This window comes from Crocodylus porosus, unplaced genomic scaffold, assembly GCF_001723895.1.
Source record: "Crocodylus porosus isolate Cpor-Errol unplaced genomic scaffold, CroPor_comp1, whole genome shotgun sequence".
NCBI classification, from domain to species: Eukaryota; Metazoa; Chordata; order Crocodylia; family Crocodylidae; genus Crocodylus; species Crocodylus porosus.
In genome coordinates, this window is record NW_017728906.1 from 162856408 (window position 1) to 162868871 (window position 12464).

At 43.8% G+C, this 12464-nt stretch overlaps 1 protein-coding gene across 8 annotated transcripts in view; it reads right to left on the reverse strand.

The window, feature by feature from the left end:
- Nucleotides 1–12464, reverse strand: part of FRY (FRY microtubule binding protein) — a 379103-nt gene that overhangs the window by 180162 nt on the left and 186477 nt on the right. For all 8 annotated transcript variants that reach the window (XM_019530102.1, XM_019530097.1, XM_019530098.1 and 5 more), the window contains 2 exons: nucleotides 8944–9115; nucleotides 4225–4357 (listed from right to left, as the gene is read on the reverse strand). In XM_019530102.1, the coding sequence (XP_019385647.1) occupies nucleotides 4225–4357; nucleotides 8944–9115 (305 nt within the window). The remainder of the gene's footprint in view (nucleotides 1–4224; nucleotides 4358–8943; nucleotides 9116–12464) is intronic.

Here is a 12464-nt window from a genome sequence, read left to right on the forward strand (position 1 = left end):
CCTTGTGCCCACACTGCTACTGCACCATTGGGCGGATGTGGGCGGTGTTGGCAGGTCTCCAAGTAGCTCCCCGCACTGTCAGGCATCAGGGACCACTGCAGCTGCCACCTGGGCCCCGTGCTGCATGGGGGGGGCTCTGCCACAGGCCCCAGTGACCCTGACGGCAGCTGCTACTGCTGGTGAGTGCGGCCTTTTTTTTGTTTTTAATTGCAGGGATGCTGGGGCTGGGTGGAGCAGTGATGGGGGATCTCAGGGGGCAGATGGGGGATGGGGCCAGGTGGGGTAGTGATCAGGGAGGCTTAGGGTGCAGGCAGGGAATGGGGTAGGGTGGCGCAGCCATTAGGGGTCTGGGGGAGTGGGCGGGGCCAGTGGCAGTCCCTCCATGATCCCCACCTCCTCTTCTGGCTCCCCTACCTCCTACTTACCGACAGCAGCCTGGGTCCAGCTCCATGCGGCTGGCATGCTACCTGCCCTGCACAGGCAGCCAGTGTGCTTCAGCACTGTGGTGAGGGTCAACGATAGAGGTGCTCTGGCTGGGTACCAGAGCATCTCTGTGGAGGACCCAGCCTCCAGTTCATTCTAGGCATGGTCTTGGACTGTGCCCTGCCCTGCTTTTTTCCTCTACTGATTTTTTTTACCCCTGGATATCCATGAGTCTAATTTTGCCCCACACTGCAAATTTGCAGCACAATGAACATTTTTTCATTCCTGCACGTGCCTCTTGCAGCATATCACAGGGTGCACGCTCGTCTGGATACTCCCAATGAGGGCAAATGTAAAAATACTTATAAATATAAAGTCTTTGAACTGTTCTAGTGGTTCAGCAGTTGCTCAAAGACCCACCACAAAAGGACCAAACCAGAAACTCAAGTTTAGACCACGCCTCGGCTACTTGGTGTTTTGTAGACACAACATACCAGATTTTTAATTTCCAGGAATGTCTTATCACATGGCTCTCCAGTGATCTTTTTGGCTGTCTCAAAAATCTATGTGATGGATTCTGAACACAGTTACTTTTAGCTGTAAGGACAATGTTTCTATGTAGACAACAGAATATTATTTAAATAACATTAAAATATTATTAAAGCCTTAGTCTGTCCGTCTGTGTGTCTGTCTGTCCATAACTCCTTATTTGCACTCTGACTGGCTCTCTTGGCAGCCAATTGGAGTGCTCCAAGAGCGTTCAGACTGCAGGTGGCAGCGGCACCACAGCAGAGCATTGCCATGATGGCAGGGACAAAGTGGATGGGGAGTGCTGAGGCCAGCAAAACTGGCCTTGGCCCCCACCCCCGCTCTGTGGAGGAGGTGATGGCAGCACAAGGTGGGTGGGAAACAGGGTTGGACCCATGGCAGCAGCACAATGTTGAGGGCAATGGGCCCGGGCCCAGGCCCAGGCCCAGTGTGCTGTGGGGGAAAAGCTGGCTTGGATGCTGCCATGATGGTGGGGACAGAGGGGAAGGGGCAAAGGGGTGAGTGGTGGAGAAGGAGCAGACAAAGCGGGGGGGGGGGTGGTGAGGCCAGCAGTGCTGGCCTTATCCCCCACCCCCTGCTCCCTGGATGCAGTGGTGGCATGGGGTGCTGGATGGTGGCACTCTGTCTGCATCCCGCCACATCATTCATGGGAAAGGGAGGCAGGCAGATGCAGGCCAGATGGATGGGGAAGAGGAAGTGGACCCACCCCAAAACAGCAGTGGGCAGGGTGTGTGTGGGGGGGTGCACCTGGACCCAAAATGGTGGCGGTGGGGCAGGGGGGCTGGCCCTCCGGCAGAGGGGGGAAAAGGGGTAGCAGGCCTGGCCCCAAAGGTGGGGGCTGAGGGAGGCCAGATACAGGCCTCTGTCCCCACCTGCAACCCCCGTCAGTCTTGATGGGCAATTGGCTCTTTCCTTGCTCTATGCAGCCATAACTCTTTTTTTGTTCACTCTTTCTTTCCTCCAGGCAACTTATGTGTCTTACTTGGGAGCATGTGGTCTGTGAGAAAATATGGTATCTAAAATCAGAGTAGAAAGGTGTTTTTTTAACTGTAGAAAACTTTAGGACACTCAGAAAAGAAGTCTCTAGGTTGAAAGTGGGTGTCAATCTAAGACCAGGCATATAGTTTACTACTATGTAAAAATCTACTTATTATTTATAGGTAAATCTAAGACCCAAAATATGGAGTAAGGAAATCTCTCTTCTTTCAATGATTTTAATGGGAATTGTCATAATAGAAAATACTATATCCACTAATAAGTGTTTGCAGAGGCAGTCGTTACAGTTAGTGGTATTACTAATGCTATCAAATAAATACTAAATACTAATTACTAATAAAAGAATCAGATATTACAAAAAGCCATGTCTGAGGATAGTTCAGCCACTTGTGATCCCTTCTGATACATAATAAGCATTTATACACATACCTTTTTGTCCTGTGAGGCACTGGAGATCTGGTGGGTCAGAGCAGACTTGATTAATCGTGTCTGCTCTGCATGAGAGTGGATGTGCACTGTGATACATCGAATGCAGTTTTATAATGCATGTCAACAAACAGAAAATGGTGGCTGTGCGCTATTGAACCAAAACACCTTTAAGGTGTTCAAAAGCATGCCACCGCCATTTTCTCAGAGCTGACATGCATTTTGCTGCTTATACAACTGCATGTGCCTCAGCACTTTTAAAAGCACTTTTAAAAGCACGCAGCGCTGCAGTGCGACCATATGTACAAATGCCCTATTTGTTTCTCCTAAAATGGATTTAAAATGTTTAGTTTAGTGATTAATATTAGACTTCTTATAAATGTTATACTGGCCATGTCAGTTTTAAAACTTAAATAAAATTTATAAAATTATATATGTACTAAAACTAACAGCTAAGAACTCATAAGTAGTACATAATTTCAGGAAAACTTACAACTGTGTGAATAAAGTAAGAATTAAATAAATATAACATAGGCATTATATATCAGGTCATGGAAGCATGGAGGTTTATTAAAAATATACATAGTATTAGCATTTTGGTTATTTTAAAATGTGACTAATAATAACATCCCACCTATATCTAGTGCTTTTCAGATCAACATGATTTTGGATTAAGACTATAAATTAAGCATCTGAAATAAGGCAAATGTGTTCTCACATATGTGCTTCCTGAGGAGTTGTAATGTTGTTTTAGAACTCTAGGTTGGCTTTATTTCATTTAAACACAGGGCACAACAAGAACATATTGCTAATTAATATACCTGGGCCTTTGTGTCAAACTTACCTGTTTGCATTTTTTTCATGAAGAACATTCACCAACATCCTAACCTTAATTTTTGTACCCCTTCTTAACAAGAGACAGGGTGGCCTGGCTTGGGCTGGTATTTTAATCAAATAAAGGAAATGTACAAGAAAAATCAAATCTTTTTCTGTATTTTGCACACTACAGTCTGACTTCATAGGTTTTGACTAAGCAATTACCTCTTGGAAAGAAAGTGTGAATTTCAAAACCCTTTTTTTTCCCTAGAAAGTTCAGATACTCTAAATGCTCAAATGAAATGGCTATGAACATCAGAGACCATTTTGACTCCATGAAAGAATACATCCAGCATAACTTTTCAAGCTGAAATATAAATATGATTATAGTAACATACCGCACATAGCATTTAAGGAAAATGAAAGAAGACCTGAAGAGCTTACAAGCTAATGTAGGCATACAGAGCAAAAAAACCATTAGGCAGACAAGAGGAATTTTGAAACAAAAATTAAGCACAGTCATAATTGTTGGATTTCAAGCAATTAGATAGTTGGTTTGCCATCTACTGTAGTGCAGGAAATTCACCATCTTGTCTAACAACTTATTAAAGCCAGCAAAATCTACAGATTTCCAGCCCAGTCTCATTGCTATAGGTCTCCTCTATTGGCCTGACTCCCTAGTTTTCCTTTTTTCCCCCGTAACACCTTCCCATTAACAAGATTCTGATGTAATTCTAGCTATTTAGGGGGGAGCCAGTATAAGTCCTGCACTACAAACAAATGCTGAAATCCAGAAAAACAAAGATACATTTTCTAAGAAAGAGCAGCCCTCATCTTCCTTGTGGTACACAAATATCAGTGACTCTGGCAGAAGGTATTTCAAGTATACATAAACAAACTGTTCTTGTTGCACTTTATCTTGGTGACAGCTAAGACAGGACTGCAGAAAGGTTTGAAAGAAATAAAACAGAACTTTTATGTTTTAGTCAAACAGGATTTTATTTTAACACTCACGTGATCATATCTTCAGGTTCCTTGTTCAACATCTGTATATTTGTTAACATCATGCATCGCCCCACTTCCTTATCAAGGTGCCTCAGTATGTTGTCCACAGCTTTTCTTACTTGAGAATAATATAATGACATACCTGTAACAATATTCATTAAAGTTACATTTTTAAAAGAACAGAATATTAACAGATACAGACATTTTAAAGAAGAACATAGTTATTCAAGCAGTGTAAATATATATGTATAACAATTTTAATCGTGATATGACCAATTAGCCTCAGCTATTTCATTCTAATTCAGCATCTCATTGGTTGTGTACAAATAGTTCCATAGTTTCTAGGGTCGGAAGGGACCTGAGCAGATCATCAAGTCCAATCCCCTGCCATGGCAGGAAAGTACTGGGGTCAAACGACACCAGCAAGGTGTTCATCTAACCTCCTCTTAAAAACCTCCAGGGTAGGAGCCTGCACCACTTCTCTTGGAAGTTGGTTCCAGATCCTAGCCGCCCTGACAGTGAAGCAGTGCCTCATGATGTCTAGTCTGAATCTACCCTCTGCCAGCTTGTGACCGTTATTCCTAGTCACTCCTAGCAGCACTCGGGGGAACAGGGACTCCCCCAATGCCTGCTGGTCCCCTCTGACTAGTTTGTAACAGGCCACTAGATCCCCTTCAGCCTTCTCTTGTCAGGTCCCATAGCCTCTCCTCGTAGGGCCTGCCCTGCTGCCCCTGATCATGCGAGTGGCCCTCTTCTGGACCCTCTCCATGTTGTCCACATCCCTCTTGAAGTGCGGCACCCAGATGGCCATTTCCACCGCTAGAAATGACTCCAAGGAGAGGGAACAGCACAGATGTTCAGTCTGCAACTGCCCCTTCTTCCCTGCTCCTTGTGCCTTCCCCCTGACTGGGGTCGTTGTGGTCTGAGGAAAGTGTGGGCTACTTCAATCCTCCTGTTCCCAGGAGACTGGAGCAGTGGGGCAAAGCCCCCTGCCCACTATACATACCTGGGACTCCAGTGTGAGGACTGGGCTGGGGCTTAACTCCACTATTACAGGGAGAGCTTCCCCAAGTCTATTTCCCAGTCCAGCTAGCTTTCCCTTGCCCTCTCCTCACCATGCTGCTCAGCTGATTGGTGGGGGGCAGGCCATAGGGAAGCCAGTCAGGTAGAAACCAAGCTCATGGAAAGTCTCCTTACACCTGACTTTTAAATTGCCACCCTTGCTACACAGCTGAGTGCCAGGGATGAGGGCAAGTAGAAGCGGACAAGGGAAAGTGCTGCTGCCTGCACTTGGCTCAGTGCTTGACAGCTGATAGAAGAGAATGGCAGGGCAAAGGCACTGCTCACTTCTTACAGCAAGAATTCTGGTGTGGGAAGCAAGAGAGGTGGGCAGCTGGTGTCTGCTCCTCCCTTTCACTCTCACTCTATGGGAGGGGCAGGAGCGCTGTTCCTATGACTTCTCCAAACATTGTGACCAGTATCAAGAAGGCACAGGAGCTTTTCCCCTGGCCAGAAAAAAAGTGTACTGACATTCTGAGTGATTTCTATCTGGTTATCAGGTTATTTTTCTCCTGTATCAACAATTTTGCTTCATTTTGCTTGGACATCTGCACACTTTTGGCTTTTACCAGGAGAATGGTGATTCTCCCAGTAGAAACTGAACATCTGTACATGACCATAGTGTGTAGTGCCTTACTAAGTCATGCAGAAAGGAACTTATACAACATGTAGAAAGGTGGCCCAAATCCATCCTTAAATGGTTAAATAAAATCTGGATATGAAATAATTCTATTCCATAGCTCAGAAAGTTTTGTATATTTTAGCCACTAAAAACTGATAAAAATAAAGGCTCTAAGCCAGCGGCTAGCTTTTAAAATTAACAATTAATAAAAGTTTGAATTACCTCCCAGAATACTCTGTGGGTGCATCTACATGTGCTATCAATGCACCAAAATAAACTCCTGTGCTATTCCCATCAGAGTTTATTGCTCCCAGGTGCAGCATTTACATGTGCACCCAGAACATAGCACATTGAGCTGGGGCAGCTTGGCCCTGGCTGGCAGGAAGCCTAGGGGGCCAGCCTGCCAGTTTGGAGCTGCTCTGCCCTGGCTCACTGTGCTGCAGAGGGGCCAGCTGGGGCATGAGGGTGCTACAGTGCAGACTAGCTGTCAGGCAAACCTCACACTGTAGCACCCCCATGCCCCACCAGCCCAGGTCTGCTTCTGCACATGCATTTTGGTGCACTAAACTCCAGCATAGGATAGTACTTGTGTCAGGCAGTACTATCCCACAGTGGAGTTAATTAGTTTATTGTGGCCTAGTTGTGCTGCAGTTAGTGTGACGCATTACTGCAGAGCTAATTAGTCAGCTCTGCAGTAACGTGCACAAGTAGATGTGCCTTCTTAGTATGGAACTAGGTCTAGTTATTTTGTATTACATACACTATGTCTCATACTGTGATACAGCAGCATATAAAATAATTTAAGAAATAAAAAATTAAACAAATTTTGCCTCTGTTAAACTGGAAAATACAATCTACTTTCTCATTTTAAGCTGACATTTCTGAAGTATCCAAAGAAAAGTTCTCTGTCATCACCAAGGAAGAGGTATCTCTTTATATGCTTTTCTCCAGCCATTTCTCTTTCTACTGGATAAAGCCTGTGTAGGTTCAGAACTCCAAAATAACCCCAACTTTCAAAATCCTTGATATGATCTAAATTCCAAGGTAGTGAAGGAAACAAACAAAAACATATAAATAATCTAGCAGAGTTTTATATTACTTGTACTTAATAGTAAGTGATTATAGGATTGGACCTTATTTTATGTCAGCCTTACTTTCATGATTATCTAAAGCAGGGCTGTCCAAGCTGTTGGCCTGTGGGCTGCATACAGTCTATGAGAAGTTAAATTCCAGCCCCTTGGGTCTCATGTGACTGCTGCTGTATAACTGTTGCAGCTGGGGTCTCCGGGCTCCCTCTCCCTCCTCTTGCTGCTGCTTCCTGCTGTAGAGTATTGGAGGCAGAGGGAGAGGGGAGCATTCATGCAGCATGTGGCCCTTGCTGGTGTGGCCTGTGGGGGCTTAAAAGTTGGACAGCCCTGATCAAAACCAATGATGGTTGGTATCAGGGAAGGTATGAGAGGGGATGGATTGTTCTAGATCAGTGTTTCTCAACCTGTTAGTCACAACCCAAAAGTGGGTCATGAGAATATATGAAAGGGTCCTAAACAAACTTCCAGTTGGTCTAATAAAAGGTATAATTTTGGAACCAAGAGTTCTAGTTTTTTTATGTCTTTTTGCCTCAGACCAACAAGTACCAAATACACCCCTGAAACATGGAATATGCCAAATTTTAGCTGATTTTGGATTTTAAACTTCATTGCAGAACAACAAGAAAGTTTTTTACCTCCTTGCTTGCCATCTGACACCTCCAGGGAAGGAATTCTACCTGATCAACACATCAAAGAGCTACTCAGCACAGCTCACAAAGATACTCTCATGGACCCAGAGGGACAGATTTTCATCTTCAGCTCCCTCTATGCAGAAATGAAGTTTATTTCTACCTATGGGGACTTTTTACCATCTGGTACCATCTACACTTTTCCCAGAGTCTGATGAAGGGACTTTGATCCTGAAAGCTTGTAGAAAAGGACAATTTTCTTGCCATTTTCCAGCTGGCCTAATAAAAGGTATCATTTTGGAACCAAGGGTTCTAGCACTTTTTATGTCTTTTTGTCTCAGACCAACACAGCTACCAAGTACACCCCTAAAATGGATCAACAAACTTAAAAAATGGATTCTCCTTTAAAGGAGAAAAACATGGAAAACCGTGACTTTTCCCTGGTAGGCTGGCAGAGTTCCAGCTTGCAAGGGGCTGCTTGGTGCCCCCCAATGCCCCACAAAGTACCCCCCCTTGGCTCACACACTGGGGGCCTGGGGCCTGAGAATGGGGGGCAGCAGGTCGGGAGTGAGGGGCACTGGGCTGGCACTGCCCATCAATGTTTACAAATGGGTCCTGGTACAAAAAAGGTTGAGGACCACTGCTCTAGACATGCCCTGTACATAGTCTTCCTCTAAAGTATCTGCTTTAGCAATCTGCTACTTGATACTTTAGTATCTGCTACTTGCTACCATTGGAGATAGGCTACTGGATCAGATGGACCATTGGTATGAGCAAGCATGGCACTTCTTATGCTCCTTTCTTCTATAGCCCATAGGAACGTGGATCACTGGTTTACAATACACAGTGAATGCTTTTCAAAAGGGTTTTTTCCAGTTTGACATTGGAATCTGTGATGTTTCTTAAATTGTTAGATATCTGAGTGCAGTTATTTCATTCAGCTATTTCACTGTAGCAGAGACGCTAAATAAACCTAGATATTCAGCATTCAAAACAATATCTATCTACATATGAGTCTTAGGTTAAACCTATAAAATACTAATAACTGTTGGAATACCCACCACTGCTATATCTAAATATATTTACTGAATATATTATGCAGTATGTTACAAGAAACTTAAATTTCAGTTAATAGTATTAATCAGTCTAAAGAATGTATTTCTTTAAGTATACATGGTAAAATAAAGCAAATACATAAATACTTAACTATATGAAAATATTCTACTAATTCACTTAAGATTTCTATACATGCTGATTCTAGTCATTCTGCAAGTTTTCACATTGCCTTAACATTGCACATTTTTTATTATGGCACGTGCCTGTTACTGACCTATCATTTTAGCTTCCTCCTCTGTCAGGGTTTTGCTCAAGTAAGTTTTCTTCACTCTGAGAGTGTTTCCAGAAGGAAGGACAGCTCCAGTAACTGGCATTGGAGGTTCACCATCTTTTTGCTGTAAGCTATCAGCAATTACCAAGAAAGCTCTCAGACCAATATTCATTCTCTGTGAATTTAAGAATGTGAATGAGTATCATGAAAAAATATGCTTGTTACATACTGAAATGACATTTGTCAGAAATAAAATTTTGCTATATTAAACCTAATAACAAATATAGATATTTCCATTTGCCAAAATTGTATAGGATAATAGTTGGCAATAAGTGGTAGGCCACAAAATTCCAGTTTAGGTACAGGATGGGCTGGTGCTTCCAAACAGGCCACTGCCACCACCATGGCTTTTCCCCATAACTCAGCCTGCGAGCAAAACTTCTGCCACCAGAACATGGCCAAACTCTGCCTGGCTCTACTACCAGAGCATGGCCAAACCCCCCTCTGGCTCCATGGGCCTGATAAAATAAATTGCCAACCCCTGATATAGGAGGTTAGCACTGCTTTGTACATTTGTTACAAAAAGACTTTGAGTGGTGATAATTACAAAACGTTTGTTGTAGTTGTGCTATAATAAATCGGTAAAATCTAGTACAGTGCATTATATGTACTTTAGACAATAAAAACATATTGAAAATTAAAAATTAAAATTGATCTTCCCAGCATGGTTAAAATACGTTTAACAGAACTTTTTTCTAAAGAACTAAAAAATTGTTTTTTCTCTAAATAACTTTGTAAAAATCTTTCCCAACAGTGCAGTTGGTCTAATAAAAACCAAAACACGATATGAACCACAAAAATCCATGCCTCTCACATATTTCCTGGACCATTATAGATGCAAAATAACTCCAACTTTAAGTAACAAACTAATTTACAACATGTATTTTGCTGTTTTGTTATTTAAAATATAATAATGTGAGTGGCCTACTTTTCTACATTATTTTGTCATTTTGATACATAGGCCAAGTGTGAGACTTTTAATTAAAATTGTCCCAAAAGTTTCAGAGATAATTCACACCTGCCCTGAAAGAAAAATCACACCTGCATTGAAAGAAAAATCAATCCAGGTTCACTTGAAATGCCTTTCCTTTATAACTCTATATAGCTCTTTATGTATATTTCTTTGTATATATGCTTTCAGTTGGAACGTAATAATGTTTCTTTTATAGCCCTGCAGCTGACTACTGTTTCTTTCAGTGCGCACATAAAAAGAAAGTAAATTCCTCAGAAGACCATATGGCTAACCATGCTCTATAGGAAATTTGAAAAGGCCATGCCAAAACTGTACACATCCAGATGGAAAACCTAAAGGTACCTATAGATGTGCTTGTTCACATTCTAATTAGAACATATCATTCTAATTAAAATGCTCCAGCATTGCCTCACCATCACATGTATTAAGCTGCCATGCATTTCAAAATGGCCATGGGGGCACTTTATTTAAACCTTGTTGAATGAGCTATAAAGCATCCCACAGCCATTTTGAAACACACAGGGGTTTAGTGCACAAGACAGTGAGCTATTTTAATTAAAGTGGCTGTTCAGAAGCCATTCTAATGAAAACACCCGCTCCCACTCCCGAGCAGCTTAAATGATCTATATACTTTAGGCACCTGGGCAAAAAGCTCACTTCCAGTACTAACATGATACTATGGCCTCAGTGGCGTCAACTTTGTGGAAGGGCATTCCAAAGTATTTCTGTCCAGATCCTAATAGATATTTAAGACTCAGTATCTGCTCACCCAAAAACCACAGCTCTAACCTCAGGAAGGAGCCCTGCATTATGGCTCCTGCCTCCAATACTGCTTATACATTTTATCTATGACCACAGGTGGATTTTGTAAAGGGGTGGAGGGTGTGGGAGCGACACCTCATGCTGCAGGAATTCCTGCACCCCTTGCTTCCAACTTCCCCCTCTCATGCCCTGGGGCAGGCAGACTGCATTGTGGGAGTAGCAACCAGGGTCTTTTTTAAGTCCTGCAATCAGGTAAGAATCTTCCTTCTTCTCCATGCACATTGCCACATCCCCTGTCTTCCTCCTCCGCAACATTTCCCCCTTCTCTGCCCACTGCTGCTGGTGTCCCCACTATCTCCAGCTGACCCAGGGGTGGGAGTGAGAGGATTCTCCAGAGCCACCCCTGCCCCATTATAATTGGGCTGCATGTGGAGCCACGCTTGGCCATAGGCAGCGGCAGTTGTGGTGGCACTGAGTGGGTTACCTTCCCCTGTGCCTGCTCCAGGGCTGGAAGGGAACACCTGGGGGGATCAGGCAGGGAAGAGGAATCTACCAACTGCTGCCTCTGTCCCCAGCCAAGCCCACCTTCATCGATTTCATAGACATTTAGGCTGGAAGGGACACCAGAGGATCACTGAGTCCATCCCCCTCCCCATGGTCAGGAAGTCAGCAGGGATCATAGGATCCCAGCAAGATAAGCATCCAAATGTGTCTTGAAGGCATTCAAAGTGGGTGCTTGAACTGCCTCCGGTGGCCGTCTATTCCAAACCTTGGGGGCTCAGACAATAAAAAAGTTCTTTCTTATGTCCAGCCTGAATTGGTCGCAGTGGAGTTTGTGACGGTTTGATCTTGTCATCCCTTGGGGCGCTCTGGTGAACAGACGTTCCCCCAGATCCTGATAAGCACCTCTGTTAAACTTATAGGTGGCACCAGATCACCCCTAAGCTTGCACTTTTCTAGGCTGAAGAGTCCCATGGCTCTCAGCCTCTCTTCATAAGGTCTATTTTCCTGACCTCTGATCACATGCATGGCTCTCCTCTTCACTATCTCAAGCATCACACTGAAGGCTCATGTTTACCATGTGGTTAATCATGATCCCCAAGTCCCTTTCATCTGTAGTGCTAACCAACGTAGCACTACTGAGCCTATAAGCATGCTGCAGTTTTTTCCTCCTAAGGTGGAGAACCTTGCATTTTTCGGTGTTGAACACCATCAGGTTCTCATCTGCCCATTGCATGAGCCTGTCAAGATTTACCTGGATCACCCTCCTGTCCTCAGGTGTGGATGCTTTACCCCAGAGTTCAGTGCTGTCAGTAAACTTGGCCAGTCCACTTCTGACCCCAATATCCACATCATTGATGAAGATGTTAAACAGTATAGGCCCTGGGACAGAGCCTTGAGGGACCCCACAGGTGACTGTGCACCAAGACGATTGGGTTCTATCAACCACCACCCTCTGCGTCTTACCATGGAACCAGTTCCCCAGCCAGTGGATTGTGGTGAGGTTGAGGCTACAGTTAGCCGGTTTTGCCAAGAGATGATCATGGGATACCGGATCAAAGGCTTTTTTAAAATCAAGATATACAACATCAATCTCTTCCCCCTTGTCCAGGTGATAGGTCACATGGTCGTAAAAGGAAATGAGATTGGTCAAGCAAGACCTACCCACAACAAACCTGTGCTGTGTATCTGCCAGGATATTGCTGTCAGCTAGTCTGTTAAGGATGGC